Below are 22,469 nucleotides of genomic sequence, written 5' to 3'. Positions count from 1 at the left end.
TGGATGTGTGGGATGTTGCACTGTCCTGCTGGAATTTCCCATGTCTGTCGGAATGCGTAATGGACATGAATGGATGCATGTCATCAGACAGGATGCTTATGTACGTCTTACCTGTGAAAGTCGTATGTAAACTTATCAGGGGTCCCATATCACTCCACCTGCACGCGAAACCACACCATTACAGAACCTCCACCAGCTTGAACAGTCGTCTGATGACATGCAGAGTCCATGGATTCGTGAGGTTGTCTCCATACCCCTACACGTCCATCTCCTCGATACAATGTGAAACGAGAATCGTCCGTCCACGCAACATCTTTTCAGTCTATCAACAGTACAATGCTGGTGTTGACGGACCCATGCGAGGCGTAAAGCTTTGTGTCGGGCAGTCATCAAGGATACACGAATGGGCCTTCGGCTCCGAAAGCCCATATGGATGATGTTTCGTTGAATTGTTCGCACGCTGACTCTTGTTCATGGCCCAGCATAGAAAGCTGCAGCAATTGGCGGAAGGATGCAGATCCCACAAAGCGAAGAATCCACGTTGTAAACAAGGCACTGTGCAAGCTGATGGTGGCTCCACAATAGTTGGGCCGTGTTTACATGGAATGGACTGGGTCCTCTGGTCCAACTGAACCAAGCATTGACCGGTAATGCTTATGTTCGGTTACTTGGAGACCATTTGAAGCCATTCACGGACTTCGTTCCGAAACAATGGAGTATTTATGGATGACAATGCCCCATGTAACCTGAGCACAATTGTTCCCTAGTTTGAAGAACATTCTGGATAATTCTAGCGAATGATTTGGCCACCCAAATCGAGCGACATGAATCTTGCGACCATACAGGGTGTTACAAAAATGTACGACCAAACTTTCAGGAAACATTCCTCACACACAAAGAAAGCAGATGTGTTATGTGGACATGAGTCCGGAAACGCTTAGTTTCCATGTTAGAGCTCATTTTATTACTTCTCTTCAAATGACAGTAATCATGGAATGCTAACGCATAGCAACAGAACGTACCAGCGTGACTGCAAACACTTTGTTCAAAATGTCCTCCGTTAGCGAAGATACATGCATCCACCTTTCGTCGCATGGAATCCCTGATGCGCTGATGAAGCCATGGAGAATGGCGTATCACAGCCGTCCACAATACGAGCACGAAGAGTCTCTACATTTGATACCGGGTTTGCGTAGACAAGAGCTTTTAAATGCCTCCATAAATGAAACTCAAGAGGGTTGAGCTCAGGAGAGCGTGGAGGCCACGGAATTGGTCCGCCTCTACCAATCCATCGGTCACCGAATCTGTTGTTGAGAAGCGGACGAACACTTCGACTGAAATGTGCAGGAGCTCCATCGTGCATGAACCACATGTTGTGTCATACTTGTAAAGTCATGTGTTCTAGCAGCACAGGTAGAGTATCTCGTATGAAATCATGATAACGTGCTCCATTGAGCGTAGGTGGAAGAACATGGGGCCCAATCAAGACATCACCAACAATGCCTGCCCAAACGTTCACAGAAAATCTGTGTTGATGACGTGATTGCACAATTGCGTGCGGATTCTCGTCAGCCCACACATGTTCATTGTGAAAATTTGCAATTTGATCATGTTGGAATGAAGCCTCATCCGTAAAGAGAACATTTGAACTGAAATGAAGATTGACACATTGTTGGATGAACCATTCGCAGAAGTGTAACCGTGGAGGCCAATCAGCTGCTGATAGTGCCCGCACACGCTGTACATGGTACGGAAACAACTGGTTCTCCCGTAGCACTCTCCATACAGTGACGTGGTCAACGTTACCTTGTACAGCAGCAACTTCTCTGCCGCTGACATTAGGGTTATCGTCAACTGCACGAAGAGTTGCCTCGTCCATTTCAGGTGTCTTCGTCGTTCTAGGTCTTCCCTAGTCTCGAGTCATAGGCTGGAAAGTTCCGTGCTCCCTAAGACGCCGATCGATTGTCTCTAATGTCTTCCTGGCGGGACACCTTCGTTCTGGAAATCTGTTCGATACAAACGTACGGCGGCACGGCTATTGCCCCGTGCTAATCCATACATCAAATGGGCATCTGCCAACTCCGCATTTGTAAACATTGCACTGACTGCAAAACCACATTCGTGATGAACACTAACCTGTTGATGCTGCGTACTGATGTGCTTGATGCTAGTACTGTAGAGCATTGAGTCGCATGTCAACACAAGCACAGAAGTCAACATTACCTTCCTTCAATTGGGCCAACTGGCGGTAAATCGAGGAAGTACAGTACATACTGACGAAACTAAAATAAGCTCTAACATGGAAATTAAGCGTTTCCGGACACATGTCCACATAACATCTTTTCTTTATTTGTGTGTGAAGAATATTTCCTGAAATTTTGGCCGTACTTTTCTGTAACACCCTGTATATGGGACATAACCGAGAGGTCAGTTTGTGCACAAAATCTTGCACCGGCAACACAGTCGCAATTATGGAGGGCTGTAGAGGCAGCGTGGCTCAGTATTTCTGCATGGGACCTCCAACGACTTGAGTCCATGACACGTAGAGTTGCTGCAAAGGAGGTCGGACACGATATGAGGAGGTATCCCACGACTTCTGTCAACTTAGTGTGGAACGCTGGGCGTCTACAACAGGTGGGTGGCTGATTCCGAAGGCTGCTGCCCGTAGTTCTTGCGGACCTGGACGGCAGGCCGTGGGAACGTTTCAAGCGTTGCGTTGAGGCCTTGGAGCACATGAACTGTTTCGCGCCTGACGCGTTCCGCCGATAAACACAGACCGGGAAATGCGACCACAAGCCGCAACCATTGACTACCACAGGCATCCAGATGGTCTCCCTCCCCTCTTCATCGGTTCACACCGTCGCCGGATAGCCGTAAAGCAAACAGAAACACGATTGTTCAATTCGTTCACGCGTCTAAGAGATAATGCATCATGCGCAACCGTGAAACATTAGGCGCAGTGGTATATATGCCCCAAACTGTACCTGTCACCATTGTGACACTAAATTAGTACAATTGAAACATCCCCTTTGAAAAATTTATACATGACTGTGCTTAAACTGACACAAAATATTTTTTAGCGCAACGCAATCTGACTTTCAATAATCCCTACAAAAGAATGACCCTGACTAACAATAACCTATACCTTTCATGAATCACTTACCTCACAAAAATCTTCGTTACTCGAACTACTGCAATACGGCGAGCGCCACTACTACCAGCTAAATAAAGGATTCTAACTACTGAAGACACTAACTACTGGTAGGCATAGTTAGCAAATGAAAGATTTTGATAGAGAACAAACAATGTATTTATCTTAATAGTGTTCAAAGGTCATAATATATACACTCCCGGAAATTGAAATAAGAACACCGTGAATTCATTGTCCCAGGAAGGGGAAACTTTATTGCCACATTCCTGGGGTCAGATACATCACATGATCACACTGACAGAACCACAGGCACATAGACACAGGCAACAGAGCATGCACAATGTTGGCACTAGTACAGTGTATATCCACCTTTCGCAGCAATGCAGGCTCCTATTCTCCCATGGCGACGATCGTAGAGATGCTGGATGTAGTCCTGTGGAACGGCTTGCCATGCCATTTCCACCTGGCGCCTCAGTTGGACCAGCGTTCGTGCTGGACGTGCAGACCGCGTGAGACGACGCTTCATCCAGTCCCAAACATGCACAATAGGGGACAGATCCGGAGATCTTGCTGGCCAGAGTAGCACGTTGGGTGGCGCGGGATACATGCGGACGTGCATTGTCCTGTTGGAACAGCAAGTTCCCTTGCCGGTCTAGGAATGGTAGAACGATGGGTTCGATGACGGTTTGGATGTACCGTGCACTATTCAGTGTCCCCTCGACGATCACCAGAGGTGTACGGCCAGTGTAGGAGATCGCTCCCCACACCATGATGCCGGGTGTTGGCCCTGTGTGCCTCGGTCGTATGCAGTCCTGATTGTGGCGCTCACTTGCACGGCGCCAAACACGCATACGACCATCATTGGCACCAAGGCAGAAGCGACTCTCATCGCTGAAGACGACACGTCTCCATTCGTCCCTCCATTCACACCTGTCGCGACACCACTGGAGGCGGTCTGCACGATGTTGGGGCGTGAGCGGAAGACGGCCTAACGGTGTACGGGACCGTAGCCCAGCTTCATGGAGACGGTTGCGAATGGTCCTCGCCGATACCCCAGGAGCAACAGTGTCCCTAATTTGCTGGGAAGTGGCGGTGCGGTCCCCTACGGCACTGCGTAGGATCCTACGGCACTGCGTAGGATCCTACGGTCTTGGCGTGCATCCGTGCGTCGCTGCGGTCCGGTCCCAGGTCGACGGGCACGTGCACCTTCCGCCGACCACTGGCGACAACTTCGATGTACTGTGGACACCTCACGCCCCACGTGTTGAGCAATTCGGCGGTACGTCCACCCGGCCTCCCGCATGCCCACTATACGCCCTCGCTCAAAGTCCGTCAACTGCACATACGGTTCACGTCCACGCTGTTACGGCATGCTACCAGTGTTAAAGACTGCGATGGAGCTCCGTATGCCACGGCAAACTGGCTGACACTGACGGCGGCGGTGCACAAATGCTGCGCAGCTAGCGCCATTCGACGGCCAACACCGCGGTTCCTGGTGTGTCCGCTGTGCCGTGCGTGTGATCATTGCTTGTACAGCCCTCTCGCAGTGTCCGGAGCAAGTATGGAGGGTCTGACACACCGGTGTCAATGTGTTCTTTTTTCCATTTCCAGGAGTGTATATAGCAGTTCATGACATCCATTCTTACAAACGTACTGTTTCTGGTGGACACACGTCCAGATCATCCGTTCTCACGGATCAGCCATCTCACTTCCCCACATCCACCACTGCTGGCGGCTCACCGCCAGCTGCGCAACGCACTACAATAGCAAATTCCAACAATGCAAACCAGCCACAGACTGCACACAGCACAGCCAGTGATTTTCATACAGAGCGCTACGTGGCGTTACCAATAAGAAAACCTACACAGCCTACTTACACAATGAAGCGCAAAAAAAGCTGGTATAGACATGCGTATTCAAATACAGAGATACGTAAACAGAACACGGCGCTGCAATCGCCAATGCCCATACAAGACAACAAGTGTCTGGCGCAGTTGTTAGATCGGGTACTGCTACTACAATGGCAAGTTATCAGGAGTCGAGTGAGTTTGAACGTGGTGTTAAAGTCGGCGATGAGGTGGCGTTTTTCCCGTACGACTATTCCACGAGCCTACTGTGCGCATCAGGAATGCGGTAAAGCATCAGATGTTCGACATCTCTGCGGCCGGAGAGAGTCTGCAAGAACGGGACCAACGACGACTGAGGAGACTCGTTCAACGTGACACGAGTACACCCTTTTGCAAATTGCTGCAGATTTCAATGCTGGGCCATCAACAAATGTCAGTGTGCGAATAATTCAACGGAACATCACCGATATGGCTTTCGGAGCCGATGACCCATTCGTATACCCTTGACGACTGCACGACACAAAGCTTTACGCCTCGCCTGTGTCCGCTAACACCGGCATCGTACTGTTGATTAACTGAAAACATGTTGCGTGGACGGACGATTCTCGTTTCAAATTGTATCGAGCGGATGGGCGTATACAAGTATGGAGACAACCTCACGAATCCATGAACCGTGCATGTCAGCAGACGACTGTTCGTGCTGGTGGAGGCTCTGTAATGATGTGGGGCGCTTACAGGTGGAGTGATAGGGGATCCGTGACACGTGTAGATAAGACTCTGGCAGGTGACACGTACGTAAGCACCCTGTCTGATCACCTGCATCCATTCATGTCCATTATGCATTCCGACAGACTTGGGCAATTCCAGCAGGACAGTGCAACATCCCACACATCCAGAATTTCTACAGAGTGGCTCCAGGAACACTCTTCTTAATTTAAGCACTTCCGCTGATCACCAGACACCCCAGACATGAACATTATTGAGCATATCTGGGATGCCTTGCAACGTGCTGTTCAGAAGAGATCTTCGCCCCCTCGAACTGTTACTGATTTGTGGACAGCCCTTGTAGGTCATGGTGTTAGTTCTCTCGAGCACTGCTTCAGGCAGTAATCGAGTCCATGCCACGTCGTGTTGTGGCACTTCTGCTTTCTCGCGGTGGCCCTACACCATATTGGGCAGGTATACCAGTTTGTTTGGGTCTTGAGTGTATAATGTTCCTTCTTGATCGCTTTTTACTATACCCAAAGTGTTATATAATACTCTTTTGTTAATACTGTACAGAATAGGAAACAAAACGATTTGGTTCTTTTGCATGAAGGGCCGGTCGGGGTGGCCGAGCGGTTCTAGGCGCTATAGTCTGCCATTTGAACGTTTTTTTATGCGTGAAGTCATAAGAAAAAGGATGATAAACACATTTCCACTTGATAGAGGTGAACGAAAGAAAAATACAAAAAAAATCTTACATAAGGGTCCACTGCAAACACTAAAGTTTTTTCTCACTGTCATTTTGCATAATGCATTTTTCATCAACCAGCTGGCCCTCCTCGTAGCTGGACAAAAGAATGAAGTTTGACATACTCCTTAGCAAACTGTCCAGATAACTCTATAGTATATTGCTGCATTCCTCCTGCATTATCGTCCATTACCGTGAATCCCCCTCCAATATGTTCACCAAATGCAGCCACATTGCGTGCGAGGATGTCGACCTGATACTTCACACCAGCCATGCTCCCGTGCATTCACACAAGATGTACCTTGGGCCTATACGTGATTCCACTACAAAATGTGACTGAACTGCAGAAGGCTGGTGGTCTACAGTACAGTTACTGTGCACGCGTTGTACTCGTTGCCTGCACACTCGAATATCGGTATTGTCTGGGTGGAGACATACGGATCTCATCAGATAAGAAAGTTGTCTCCCACTGCTGCCCAGTCCACAACAACGAATGGTTGCATGTCCAGCGACACGAGCCCCTCACCGAACCAGATTTAGAGATCTCTACCAGTTAATCACCGCTTATTAAGCCCATTTGGTATAGTTTGACACCTGCAAGCTTGTAACTGTTTGGTACTATCGCTGTAGACCTGTAGACCTCTAGCAATGTTGCCCATGGTAGCTGAATGGTCAGCGTGATGGATTGTCAATCATCTGGGCCCAGGTTCGATTCCCGGCTGGATCGGGGAATTTTCTCCGCCCAGGGACTGGGTGTCGTGCTATCATCATCATCATCATCATCCTATCATTCACTGCCACGTTGGCTGAGCATATGGCGCCTCTGATCGTACCTCATTGTTGTCCGAACCATCCTGAAGTTAACACAACTCTTCTAAAGACAGAGGCCAAGTACTGCAATGCTCACATAATTCAAAGTTGCCATACACTGCTCTACTGGCCCCCTCACAGTAGAAACATGTACTATTTCCACTGGAATTATGTTAAAAACAAACCAACGTACTGATATAATGATGTATTTCTAGATCATAACGTTCCCTCTCCCCCTCTAGCCCCCCCCCCCCTCTCTAGCCGCGCCCCCCCCCCCCCCACTCCCTAGTTAGATGTGTCTAAAGATTTCGGATGTTATGTTCTGTGCTGCCCATCAAAAGACAATGCCAAAATTGAACAGGGAAGAGAAAGGAATTACAATAAATCGAAAGACATATAACAATCAGCCATTTGCAGATGACATTGTACTATTCACAAATCATTTCGAAGAATATTGAAGTCGGTATCGGATGTCGCTTCGGAATGTCAGACTGTGGCACTGAACACCTTTCCAAGACAAAAGTTTGGTCTGATGGATTTACCATGGAAGGAAATGCAAACCTAAAAAATCCGTTACCTGGCAATGTCATAGAATACAACTGTCTTGGCCAGCTTATAAATACAGGGTTCGTGACAGTTAGCGAGTAAACAGTCCGCCATTTCAGTAATTATTGATCAGTGGAACGGACAACAGCGTGCGTTAGCCATAAAAAGTTTTATAAATACAAAGGTATTTTGATAGCGGCGCTGAGGATTTTCGACGTTTTTATAATTTAGGACGTCATGATGCCGTTTCGTCGAAACATGCGATAAAATTTAGGATCTACCCTCAAGAAGAAATCAACAGGGCGACCAGGAAGTGTGCGTTCTCCAGCGAACATCGATGATGTACGCGAGTTTGTCTTACGCAGCCTACGGAATTAAATTCGTAATCGAGCAGCAGTGGTTGGAATGTCCGGGGAGCGTCTTCGCAGAAAATTTAAAAGTTCATCCGTACAAACTACAGATGGTGCAACAATTGAAGGACAGCGATTACCGGTTACGATTTGGATTCTGTCAACTAATGATAACAAAAATAAATTATGACGATGAATCTCTAAACAAGATGTGGATGTCACATGAGGCATATTTTCATCTCGCAGGTTATGTGAATAAACTACCGTTACTGAGCAAATGCAAATCTTAATGACGCTTTATATGCTAGTAAAGTGACAGTATGGTGTGGTGTTTCATCACATGGGTCTATCGGACCGTATTTTTTCGCAAACGAACAGGTAAACACAATAACAGTCAGTGCCGAACGTTACGTGGAGAACTTTCGCTACCCCTACACTGAACAACTTTCCAAACGTTCAAGGAGACTGGTTTGAACAGAACGGAGCGACATCACATATTGCACGGCAATCAATGGCATATGTGTGAGAATTGTTTGGCAACCGTGTGATCTCACGATTCGGCAACATTCCCTAGCTCACTAGATCGTCAGATTTATCCGTTTGTGACTCTTTTTTCTTGTGGGGCTACCTCAAGAGCAAAGTCTAAAAGACTCGACCAAGAACCCTGGATGAGTTAAATCAGAGAATTCGGAATGCAATTCACAGTATCCCAGCTGAGATGTTGCAGTGGTCAATAAGGAATCTCACCAGCGGATTTCACGAATGTATTCGTACAGGTGGACGCCATCAAAAGGACGTAATTTTTGAAAAATGATAAATGCCAAATGGCGTAAATCGCGAAGTTGCAAGGTTTCAGTTACTATGAATGCAATTTCTTTCCTTCATCACTTCGTTTTATTGGATGGTGGAAATGTTCCCCTTTTTCTGTGTCATCCTGTATTTGTGAATTCGCAGTTAAATGCTACTACATTCAAATTTCAGTAACCTCTGGTTACCACCTCCCGTCTTCTCAGTTTCCTTCATTTATCGTCAGGCAGTAGTCACATTAAACAGTAGTAAAGGGAAAGGCTGAGGTAAGCTGTTTACTTTGAAGTCAAGGTTTGCCTCGTTAAAGCAGCCCACTTACGTAAGATGTGGAAGTGAACAGGCGTGGGTGCCATAATTTGAAAGCCGCTGGTTTACGAGAGTAAGAAGAGTGAAATGTCGCTTTGCCTATCTGACGTAAGGGACTAAATTGTTCTGCACTGCTGGTTTAAATGGTACAGTCAAAGTCGAACACGTACAGTTCATGAGGGCTGTGAACTATGTTGCAACTAAACTCTCTTTATGCTAACGGTCCAGCTGATCTATTTCGAGTAAAATGCTACACAAGCACACATTAATGACACATTTCGTGAACCTCTGGTGTGGAATCTATTAGAAAAGAGAGATACTGCGATCTGTTTCAGAATTTAAAACGGGTTGGTAACTATACAAAATTAATATCATTGAATATCATCTAGAACGTTTATCTGGTATGTCTCACGAATTCAATGATGCAAAGAAAAATCTTTCTTGTATATTTTATTGGTGTCTACGAATCTACTCGTACAACCACCTACATCATCATCATCATCATCATCATCATTTAAGACTGATTATGCCTTTCAGCGTTCAGTATGGAGCATAGCCCCCCTTATAAAATTCCTCCATGATCCCCTATTGAGTGCTAACATCGGTGCCTCTTCTGATGTTAAACCTATTACTTCAAAATCATTCTTAACCGAATCCAGGTACCTTCTCCTTGGTCTGCCCCGACTCCTCCTACCCTCTACTGCTGAACCCATGAGTCTCTTGCGTAACCTTGCTTCTCTCATGCGTGTAACATGACCCAACCATCTAAGCCTGTTCGCCCTGACTGCTACATCTATAGACTTCATTCCCAGTTTTTCTTTGATTTCCTCATTGTGGATACCCTCCTGCCATTGTTCCCATCTACTAGTACCTGCAATCATCCTAGCTACTTTCATATCCGTAACCTCAACCTTGTTGATAAGGTAACCTGAATCCACCCAGCTTTCGCTCCCATACAACAAAGTTGTTCGAAAGATTGAATGGTGCACAGATAACTTAGTCTTGGTACTGATTTCCTTCTTGCAGAAGAGAGTAGATCGTAGCTGCGCGCTCACTGCATTAGCTTTGCTACACCTCGCTTCCAGTTCTTTCACTATGTTGCCATCCTGTGAGAATATGCATCCTAAGTACTTGAAACTGTCCACCTGTTCTAACTTCGTTCCTCCTATTTGGCGCTCAGTCCGTTTATATTTCTTTCCCACTGACATTACTTTCCTTTTGGAGATGCTAATCTTCATACCATAGTCCTTACATTTCTGATCTAGCTCTGAAATATTATTTTGCAAACTTTCAATCGAATCTGCCATCACAACTAAGTCATCCGCATATGCAAGACTGCTTATTTTGTGTTCACATATCTTGATCTCACCCAGCCAGTCTATTGTTTTCAACATATGGTCCATAAATAATGTGAACAACAGCGGAGACATGTTGCAGCCTTGTCTTACCCCTGAAACTACTCTGAACCATGAACTCAATTTACCGTCAACTCTAACTGCTGCCTGACTATCCATGTAAAGACCTTTAATTGCTTGCAAAAGTTTGTCTCCTATTCCATAATCTCGTAGAACAGACAATAACTTCCTCCTAGGAAGCCGGTCATATGCCTTTTCTAGATCTATAAAGCATAGATACAATTCCCTGTTTCACTCATAACACTTCTCCATTATTTGCCGTAAGCTAAAGATCTGGTCCTGACAACCTCTAAGAGGCCTAAACTCACACTGATTTTCATCCAATTGGTCCTCAACTAATGCTCGCACTTTCCTTTCAACAATACCTGAGAAGATTTTACCCACAACGCTGATTAAAGAGATACCTCTGTAGTTGTACAATCTTTTCTGTTTCCATTTTTAAAGATTGGTGTGATTACTGCTTTCGTCCAGTCTGATGGAACCTGTCCTCCCAGGACATTTCAATTATCCTGTGTAGCCATTTAAGATCTTACATTCCACTGTATTTGATGAGTTTCGACTTAATTTCATCCACCCCAGCTGCTTTATTGCACTGCAGTTTATTGACCATTTTCTCCACTTCCTCAAATGTGATCCTATTTGCATCATCATTCCTATCCCATTCTACCTCGAAATCTGAAACATTGCTTATCGTATTTTCACCTACATTGAGCAACTCTTCAAAATATTCCCTCCACCTGCCCAAGGCATCCACAGGATTCACCAGCAGTTTTCCTGACCTGTCCAAAATACTTGTCATTTCCTTCTCCTCCCTTTCGAAGACTGCTAATTACACTCCAGAATGGTTTTCCAGCAGCTTGACCCATAGTCTCCAACCTGTTTCCAAAGTCTTCCCAAGATTTCTTCTTGGATGCTGCAATTATGTTTGGCTTTGTTTCTTTCTTCAACATAACTTTCTCTGTCGACCTGAGTTCTAGTATGTAGCCATTTTTGATACGCCTTCTTTTTCCTTTTACAGGCTGCCTTGACTGTGTCATTCCACCAAGCTGTTTGCTTCATCCTACTTTTACACACTACTGGTCCAAGGCATTCTTTAGCCACTTCTAGTACTGTGTCCCTGTACCTTGTCCATTCCTTTTTCCAATGACTGTAATTGACTACATTCAACTAACTGGTACCTTTCTGAGATCGCTGTTATGTACGTGTGCCTGATTTCCTTATCCTGAAGTTTCCCCGCTCTTATCCTCCTACATATGGACCTGACCTCCTGCACTTTTGGCCTCACAATCCCAATTTCACTGCAGATTAAATAATGATCAGTGTCATCAAAGAATCCCCTGAATACACGTGTATCTGAAATTATGTAGTGGACGTGTTGACTGGATTACATACGTAAGATAGGTTCTTTTACCTAACAGCTTGGTAAGATGAGTTAAAATGAAAGTTTATAGTTATGCATCAGATCAGGTAAGAACTTCAGGGCAAAATTGAGATGGGGAAGCAACTGTAATCTGGCTTAAACAATACACCGTTAGGTGTAATAACATAAATGCTGCATATATCCCCCACGAGTTGCATTCACTACATTAAGTCATATAAATTAATAGGCGGATCCAAATTTACTACTCTACCTGATTTTAAGTTATTCGTCCGTAAGTTCTCTCAGATTACATGTATGCCTATACTAAAATATAAAGACACGTTGTAGTTTGACGTTGTTACCATAAACATTTAAATGTTCTTGAGCGATTTGCTTCAGATTTTTACACGATACGATGACGTAAGCTGCATATTTTTAAAGTAAATGTGGTACACAAATGCATGATGAATATGCGACGACAAGTATGACTATGGGGCCCTGCAGAGCCACAGATAGTAAGAATTTGCATAACGACCAGCAGAGAATTGATGAATGGTGCAGGCTCTCGCAGTTCACCCTGTACGTAAGTAAATGTAACATATTGCGCATACGTAGGAAAAGAAATCCACTACTGCACAGTTACACTATTGACGACAAACAGCTGGAGGCAGCGTCTGCCGTAAAAATATCTTGGCGTAACTACCCAGAGCGACCTTAAATGGAATGACCACATAAAACAGATAGTGAGAAAAGCAGACGCCAGACTCAGATTCATGCGAAGAATCTTATGGAAATGTAACCAATCCACGAACGAAGTGGCGTATAAGGCGCTTGTTCACCCGATTCTTGAATATTGTTCATCTGTCTGGGACCCCTACCAGGTAGGACTGATAGAGGAATAAAGAATATCCAAGTAAGAGCGGCGCGTTTCGTCACGGGATCGTTTCGCTGGCGAGAGAGCGTTACGGAGATGATAAACTCCACTGGCAGACGTTACAAGAGAGGCGTTGTGCATCACGGGGACAGTTACTACTGAAATTTCGGGACAGCACTCTTTAGGAGGAGTCGGACAACATATTAGTTCCTCCCATATACATCTCGCGTATAGACCACGAGGAGAAAATGTGAGAAATTAGAGCCAACACAGAGGCTTATCGTCAATTTTCTTCCCACGCACTACTCGCGAGTGGAATAGGGTTGGAGATATCAGTTAGTGGTAGCGAAAGTACCCTCCGTGTCACACCATCTGGTGGCTTGCGGAGTATGATGTAGGTGACACAGGTAGCGACTAGAAGTCAGCAAGGTGTACGAAGGAGAAAATGGAGGCTAGTGTGAGGTGGAGCTTTGTGATTGGAGTTTGAAAGAGGGGTGTATCTCGAAACTAATTTCATCGTTGGGGAACGGGAGTGCATGAAAGTAGAAATATGGATGCAGTGGCGCAGTATGGTACATGGATTGCTGATTAGTAGGTTGGAAATTAGATGCTGGGATGGGTTTTGAGATTTAGGTATCGCACCCGGAGGTGCTCTAGGAAGAGTAGGCGGCGTGGGAAGTAGGTGAGTTGGTGCAGTATCAGATTTCGGGAAGGCTGGCAGATAAGGAAGACGAGGCTGGCTGCATGTCTTTCCAGGATTTCAAGGTAGAGATCCAGGCAACGTTAACTTAGGCTAGGAAGGGGCAGATGAGGGATTTATAGGTGTGGATAATGGTGGGGATGTAGACCCCAAGTGTGGTCTGTTAGTAGTTTTAGTCGGTTCCGGGTTTTGTGCTGGATGGTAAAGAGAAACGTGTTCCATCTTAGTTTTCTGTCGAGAGTTGTCCTAAATACTTTCTTGTGTTTGAGGAACGGCTTGATTGTAGATGGAGGGATGGAAATCTGGACGACGGAAACGGTGAGCGGTGCGACCAAAGATGGTGGCTTGTCATTTCTGTGGATTTACGTGAAGTTTCAATGTATTACACCATTCGACTAAGAGATTCAGGTGGTGTTGGATGCAAGCATAAAAATATTTGATATTGCATGTATGAAATGAACCAAACATCGATTAATGTTTGCAGAGATATTTAGAATGCCCTTTTCACATGACAAGAAAATTGGAATGTAATATTACACGGCTATGGAAACGTAGGCTCGGAACTTGCGCGATAGTTCGTAAATATTAAATGTAAAAAATTAAGAACTCAGCTGGGTGTTGTGTGATGTCCTTCGGTTAGTTGGGTTCAAGTAGTTCTAAGTTCTAGGGGACTGATGACCATAGATGTTAAGTCCCATAGTGCTCAGAGCCATTTGAACCAATTAAGAACTCAGTACTAATGTCTTGAAATATGGGTGTTCTGCAGTAACAGCCTTAGGCTATTTGTTAGTTTTGCCTGTACACAAATAGCTAGAAAAGTGGAACTTATTATTATTCAAAAGGAGGTACTATAAGAAATGTCGCATTTCTATGGTACAGAGGTGGCGGAAAGTACAGTATGAACTAATTTTTGTTAATACTTTCATCTATCATTTAAGTAGTATTCATTTTATGTACTTGATGATAGATTTGTTGCTTGTTGAGTTTTGGTAAAAACTTTATTCTTTGAAGGCTATAATACTTCCGCAGGATCTTTCACAATGACCAATCCGCTATAAAAATACCTTAATTACCGTGCTTATATAAGAAATGGGGTTAAGTATTATTCAGTTTGTGTATGTATGTTTATGATAAGAAGTACAGTATAAATACATCAAAAATATTCCTATCCACTTTCCAATTGGTGAAAGTATCTCAGGAACTGAAAAATTTTGAGACGAACTGTTTCAGTAAGGTTTTAGACTGGGAAGAAACGCACATGCATTCAACTGATTACGTGTTTATAACTACTTTTATTAACGTATATTTACAATACACAACTTGCGCCACGTGGTTCCCAATTGTCTCTGGCAGTCTGTGGCCCATCTTTTTGTTCATTCAGGGTTACTAGGAAATACAAACATGCGAAAACCGTTTTTGCAGTATTTACTGCAGTTCACAGCTGAGTAGCCATCCATACGGACGACGAAATCTCCAATACATTTAATTAGACATCACCATTCGCAGCCGCGGGGAGTGGCCACGCGGTTAGAGGCGCCATGTCACGGATTGCGAGGCCTCTCCCACCGGAGGTTCGAGTTCTCTGTACTTAGCATAGGTAAGATTAAGTTAGTTTGTAGAACTGCAGAAAGCCTTGTCAGTTCCTACATTCTGACCGCCTTGGATCTCCTCTTCTGCCGCGCGGGATTAGCCGAGCGGTCTAGGGCGCTGCAGTCATGGACCCTGGTCCCGGCGGAGGTTCGAGTCCTTCCCCGGGCATGGGTGTGTGTGTTTGTCCTAAGGATAATTTAGGTTAAGTAGTGTGTAAGCTTAGGGACTGATGACCTTAGCAGTTAAATCCCATAAGATTTCACACACATTTGAACATTGTTTTCTCCTCTTCTTGTAGAAGTTAATAAACACGGGGGGAGGGGCTGGGGATGGAAATGTCCCAATACCTCACAGCACCGTCTAATATCCGCTTCTCTTTTGTTGCAGGGAAAACGGCGATTGTTCGCAGGTACACAGAAGGTAAGTAAGGCGAGTGTCTGGTTTTTTTTAACGCACTTCTTTTGTTGGAAAGAAGTTCTACCGTTTATTTTTGCTTTTCTCACACACTTTTTCAGCACTTCCTGGCCTTTCTTCAGTGGCATTTAGTATTCTCTTCTGATTGTCATCACATCAAAACATATGGTGTGCGTTATACGAATTTCGGCTTAAAGCTGTTTACATGTACACACACGAGCCAAACATGCAAATTGTCAACAACACTATGAAATTGCGCGACACTCATAACCTGGTTTTGCCAGGTGCTCAGTTTTTTACCGAACTGTTCATTATTTCAGCCTCATGTTCTCTATCGATGTATGAGTGGTTCGGTATTCTTATAACTCCATTTATATTACTGACTTGTTTGATATGCAAAATCAAGGCAATAAATATTCGGTGCGCTGTTGCCAGCTGGCTGGTGCAATTACAGTCAAACTTCTACCTCCACGCACCCGTTTTTGTGGGAAAACTTTTTTGAACTGAGCCAAAACATATAAGGTTATCAAAAGAATAATGGCGGTTCGATGTAGTAATGCCCGCGTGTAGACAGACATCAGTCACAGGAATCATTAATGGTCTGAAACTAGAAACAAACTGAGTGTAGATACGGTAAAAGCAGAATTATGTATTCGTTGTTATTTGTAGTTTGCGACACGCATCAACTATTACCAAACAATAGCACGTCACAAAAATTTGTTGAAAGCTGTAACTAGCAATAAAAAGGCAATTTTTAATGTTTACTAAGTGTTTCATTGTGTTCGCCCTCAACTCAGCAAATCCTTTCGCCCGGCAATGTTTGGTAATTTTGCCAATTTAATCCGGCAACCCCAGCCTTAACGCAACGAAACAAAGCGACATCATAAACGAAGGTATAATTTTATCACTCCTTGGTACATGTAAATAGCTTTAAGTCGAATATAGCTACAATAACACGTTAGCTGACAACATAAACCATGTGATGATGTAAGAAAATAAAAACGGTACGTGTTTTACCGTTGGAAATAGAGTAACAAAGGAAATAAGTATTGCAACACGTCTAAAGCAACAGGAAGCAAAACTTCTAAACGCCTAAGTAAAGCAATTTTCGGTCTGAAATCGATTACAAACAGAAAATATTACACTGTTTGCAATTGATAAGCTGCAGAGTGCATCGCAGTTGTAAAAAGACCAGCACAAAAGAACTCAAAAGCGTCAGGCGACGTTATTTATCTTTCTTTTCGCTAGTGTCTATACCGTTTAAAAGGGGGTCAGCTGTTTTTAAGGGTACGAGGAATTTTATTTTATTACTTGATTATTTAACTTTGTTAACTTTTGAACTTAGATGTAGATATCCTCGGTATCGTTTTAAGTCACCCAGTAAAGGCTAGTCTCCAAATAGCTCCGTTTTTGGCACTTACGTACACTTGCTCGCTCTACGAAAGATCCACACTTAATGATTGGAAAGTTCCACGGGTGACATCAATACACAAAACGGGAAACGGATGTAATCCTCCAAATTACAGACACACATCACGTCGATTTTCATTAGAATTTGGGAACATATAGTTGTTCGAACACCGATCTACTGAGTCGTAGCCAGCACGGGTTCAGAAACTATCGTCCATGTGAAACAGAACTCTCTCTTTATCCACAAGAAATAGTAAGGGCTATCGACAGAGGATCTGGATTTCCAGAAAAATTTTGGTGGCGTTCCTCACAAACGGCTCAGATTGCAAGCGTATGGAATATTTTCTTACTTTTAGTTGTGCGGCTGAATTCGTGATTTCTTGTCAGAAAAGTCACGGTTTGTAGTAATAGACGGAAAGTCTTCTTGTGAAACAGAAGTGCCATCTGGCGCTCCCAAGGGAAAGTTTTAGATCATCTGCTGTGCGTAATCTACGAAAACGATTTAGGAGACAATTTGATCAGCACTCTTCGCAAATAGTGTTATCGTTTCCAGAATGAGATTTTCGCTCTGCAGCGAAGTGTGCGCTGATATGAAACTTCCTGGCAGATTAAAATCTGCCAAAAGGCTGTGGCTAAGCCATGTCTCCGCAGTATCCTTTCTTTAAGTAGTGCTAGTTCTGCAAGGTTCGCAGGAGAGCTTCTGTAAAGTTTGGAAGGTAGGAGACGGATACTGGCAGAAGTAAAGCTGTGAGTACCGGGCGTGAGTCGTGCTTCGGTAGCTCAGTTGGTAGAGCACTTGTCCGCGAAAGGCAAAGGTCCCGAGTTCGAGTCCCGGTCGGGCACGCAGTTTTAATCTGCCAGAAAGTTTCAGTGTTGCCGTTTATTGCCTAGTGGAGTGTTCATAATATCAGCACGTTATTAAACGACGAATTACACAAGATGTATGCTTAATAGGAAAAGTGATAATTGACCCTGGACAATGGAAAGTGCGAGACCGCCCACATGAGAACTAAAATTCCGCTAAATATCGGTTACACCATAAATGCCCCAAATTTAAAACTTGGAGATGGAAGTAAAACGTGAAAAACTTAATTTGGAACCATCGCGCAGCAAACGTTGTGGGAAGGCGAACCTAAGAATTCGTTTTCGGCTGAACACTTACAAGGTGCAACAACCTAATAAATAAGTGGTTCCCAACGAGGCGGGAAAAATGAGTGGCACAGCCAAAACGGTTCGATTGTGCTTCGGTTACAAAGCTCAATTATTTTTAAAAGATCATTATCACTGTTTCGTAAGACTGTAATACTGTTACATAAGATACCAAAAATTACATTTTTAGTACTACCATTAACACATGATGCAGTGTCTTGAAGGTTACAGCTTGTGAAACGAATTAATTATCGTCATCTTCACATACTTCGCCCCCTAGCCACCTTCTTCGCACCTTGCATCTATGACAGTAAAGTTGAGACTGATACATCACATTGCTTAAATACCCTATGTGATCAAAAGTATCCGTACGCCCCCAAAAACACATGTTTTCCATATTAGGTGCATTGTGCTCCCACCTACTGCCAGGTACTCCGTATCAGCTATCTCAGTAGTCATTAGACACCGTGAGAGAACAGAATGTGGCGCTCTGTGGAACTCACGGACTTTGAATGTGGTCAGGTGATTCGGTGTCACTCGTGTCACACGTCTGCATGCGAGATTTCGACACTCCTAAACATCCGTACGTCCACTGTTTCCGATGTGATAGTGAAGTGGAAACGTGAAGGGACACGTACAACAAAAGCGTACAGGCCGACCTCGTCTGTTGACTGACAGAGACTGCTGACAGTTGAAGAGAGTCGTAATGTGTAATAGGCAGAAAACTTGGATTTCATGGTCGAGCGGCTGCTCATAAGCCACACATCACGCCGGTATATGCCAAACGACGCCTCGCTTGGCGTAAAGAGCGTAAACGTTAGACGATTGAAAAGTGTAAAAACGTTGTGTGGAGTAACGAATCACTGTACACAATGTGGCAGTCCGATGGCAGATGCGGATATGGTGAATGCCTGGTGAACGTCATCTGCCAGCGTGTGTAGTGCCAAAGGTTAAATTCGGAGGCGGTGGTGGTATAGTGTGGTCGTGTTTTTCATGGAGGGGGGCTTGCACCCCTTGTTATTTTGCGTGGCACTATCAGAGCACAGGCCTACACTGATGTTTTAAGCACCTTCTTGCTTCCCACTGTTGAACAATTTGGGGAGGGCGAACTTCTGTGAAGGTTGGAAGGTAGGCCCTGTGAGGACAGCGCATGTTCATACACATCTTGTAACACCCCTGGTAGTACGAATGGGTGGGGTTATTTAAACTTTTTGTCGTTTCTTGACCGTTGTTTTTCTTGAACGTGCGCCCAGTCCACACCGCGTACCTGATATTCCCGCGGCGGTCGTACTGTTCTGCTCCACACTTCTGTTGGCTTGCCTGAAATTATTTGTCGAAATGTTGTTGTTGTTGTGGTCTTCAGTCCTGAGACTGGTTTGATGCAGCTCTTCATGATACTCTATCCTGTGCAAGTTTCTTCATCTCCCAGTACCTACTGCAGCCTACATCCTTCTGAATCTGCTTAGTGTATTCATTTCTTGGTCTCCCTCTACGATTTTTACCCTCCATGCTGCTCTCCAGTACTAAATTGGTGATCCCTTGATGCCTCAGAACATGTCCTACCAACCGATCCCTTCTTCTAGCCAAGTTGTGCCACAAACTCCTCTTCTCCCCAATTCTATTCAATACCTCCTCATTAGTTATGTGATCTACCCATCTAATCTTCAGCTTTCTTCTGTAGCAGCACATTTCGAAAGCTTCTATTCTCTTCTTGTCTAAACTACTTATCGTCCATGTTTCACTTCCATACATGGCTACACTCCATACAAATGCTTTCAGAAACGACTTCTGACAATTAAATCCGTACTCGATGTTAACAAATTTCTCTTCTTTAGAAACGCTTTCCTTGCCATTGCCAGTCTACATTTCATATCCTCTCTACTTCGATCATCATCAGTTATTTTGGTCCCTAAATAGCAAAACTCATTTACTACTTTAAGTGTCTCATTTCCTAATCTAATTCCCGCTGCATCACCAGACTTAACTCGACTACATTCCATTATCCTCGTTTTGCTTTTTTGATGTTCATCTTATACCCTCCTTTCAAGATAAGAGGAAATATGCAAGCGAATAAGGGGAGCCACTCAACGTTAAAACACAACACTGTTCGACGCCTGGTATGAACAACTGTATTCTGAGACGATTAAAGAAAATCGCAGGTTGCACTGTTTACATTCTAATTCAGAAGTGTTATCAGAATTAACGGATGATTAAAAGTCCACGAAATATCAATTAGACGAGCGTACGCGTAACCTACACGACGCGGGTGATTGTTGATAATGCGGAAAGGCGGTGATCGAACGCAGGGCCTCACACTGGCACTTGACTGCACTCTTTCATGGTAACTCATTTTTACTGATTCACATCGGTTCATTCTGGGAGACCGAACACGGCGCGGATGATCGATGGTGTGCCACACGCAACGAGAGGAGACATAAATACGTTATCGACGGCACTGCTCATTTTTTCATTACTTCTTGACGCACTTTCCTCTGAATCACTTCCATATTTCAAAACTTTACTGTAACAGCACTTGTAGCAACACGTCAACCTGAATACTAAAAAAAGAACTCGCACATGCAGAGCTGCACACTACACAACATAACAATACCGTACTTGCGCTCGACCCCCTACAGACGCGGCTGCCCGCAAAGATACTCCACAACTAAGCCAGCGATATGACAGTACGCTTACAATCTACAGCCTGGAATCTCATTGACTGGAGTAGAATTGTCTTCAGTGAAGTCCCATTTTCGAACCGAGACCCGATGCCCAGCGATGACGCGTTATTGGCTTGCCAGTTTGTGGAGCTTTTTCTCGTGGAATAAATAACAGAAATCTTCTTAAATGGTAAACATTCGTTTGTCTGTACATGCACATGACATCCAGAGGTTTCCGTACCATTCGTGTAATTCCTTTGTGGTGGTTCTTTTCTTTTTTTCTTTTGTTATTAAGTGTTAAATGAATGTGTAGAGCCAGGAATAGCCGTACAGTTAGTGTGTATGCGGCGTAGCAGTGTGGGTTGAGGCGAGGCCCGCGAGCCCCAGTGGTAAGCGGATAGGACGAGGCTATGTAGGTGGGATTCGGTGGGGCTAGGCCAGCGTGGAGCGGGTGTCGCCTTTCCGTTCCGCCGCGCGCCGGCGCCCACTGTAGGCCGAGCCGTGTGCCTGAGTCCCCCCTCCCTCCCACCCTCACCACACTGCCTCTTACGACACGAGTAGCAAGACGGAGGTCCTGCCATGCTGACTGCCGTCAATACCAAATATACACTACTGGCCATTAAAATTGATACACCAAGCAGAAATGTAGATAATAATGGGGTATTCATTGTACAAATATAATATACTAGAACTGACATGTGATCGCATTTTCACGCAATTTGGGTACATAGATCCTGAGACATCAGTACCCAGAACAACCAACTCTGGCCGTAATAACGTCCTTGATACGCCTGCGTATTAAGTCAAACAGAGCTTCGATGGCGTGTACAGGTACAGCTGCCCATGCAGCTTCAACACGATACCACAGTTCATCAAGAGTAGTGACTGGCGTATTGTGATGAGCCAGTTGCTCGGTCACCATTGACCAGACGTTTTCAGTTGGTGAGAGATGTGGAGAATGTGCTGGCCAGGGCAGCAGTCTAACATTTTCTGTATCCAGAAAGGCCCGTACAGGACCTGCAACGTGCGGTCGTGCATTATCCTGCTCAAATGTAGGGTTTCGCAAGGATCGAATGAAGGGTAGAACTACGGGTCGTAACACATCTGAAATGTAACGTGCACTGTTCAGACTGTCATCAATGCGAACAAGAGGTGAGCGAGACGTGTAATCAATGGCACGCCATACCATCACGCCGGGGATACGCCAGTATGGCGATGACGAATACACGCTTCCAATGTGCTTTCACTGCGTTGTCGCCAAACACGGATCCGACATAATGATGCTGTAAACAGAACCTGCATTCATCCGAAAAAATGACTTTTGCCATTCGTGCACCCAGGTTCGTCGTCGAGTACACCATCGCAGGCGCTCCTGTCTCACGCAGCCATGGTCTCCGAGCTGATAGTCCATGCTGCTGCAAACGTCGTCGAACTGTTCGTGCAGATGGTTGTTGTCTTGCAAACGTCCCTATTTGTTGACTTGGGGATCGAGACGTGGCTGCACGATCCGTTACAGCTATGCAGATAAGATGCCTGTCATCTCGACTGCTAGTGATACGAGGCCGTTGGGATCCAGCACTGCGGTCCGTATTAGCCTCCTGCACCCACCGATTCCATATTCTGCTAA

At 44.8% G+C, this 22,469-nt stretch overlaps 1 protein-coding gene across 1 annotated transcript in view; it reads left to right on the top strand.

The window, feature by feature from the left end:
- The window catches only part of LOC126291963 (ras-related protein Rab-32-like), a 384,077-nt gene that overhangs the window by 279,907 nt on the left and 81,701 nt on the right, over window positions 1–22,469 (top strand). Inside the window, exon 3 of the mRNA XM_049985719.1 lies at window positions 15,597–15,629. Coding sequence (XP_049841676.1) covers window positions 15,597–15,629 — 33 coding nt within the window. The remainder of the gene's footprint in view (window positions 1–15,596; window positions 15,630–22,469) is intronic.

This window comes from Schistocerca gregaria, chromosome 9 (genome assembly GCF_023897955.1).
Source record: "Schistocerca gregaria isolate iqSchGreg1 chromosome 9, iqSchGreg1.2, whole genome shotgun sequence".
In the NCBI taxonomy this organism is placed as follows: domain Eukaryota; kingdom Metazoa; phylum Arthropoda; class Insecta; order Orthoptera; family Acrididae; genus Schistocerca; species Schistocerca gregaria.
The sequence above is the reverse complement of the archived record's forward strand: the minus strand, read 5'-3'. Positions and strand labels throughout refer to the sequence as shown.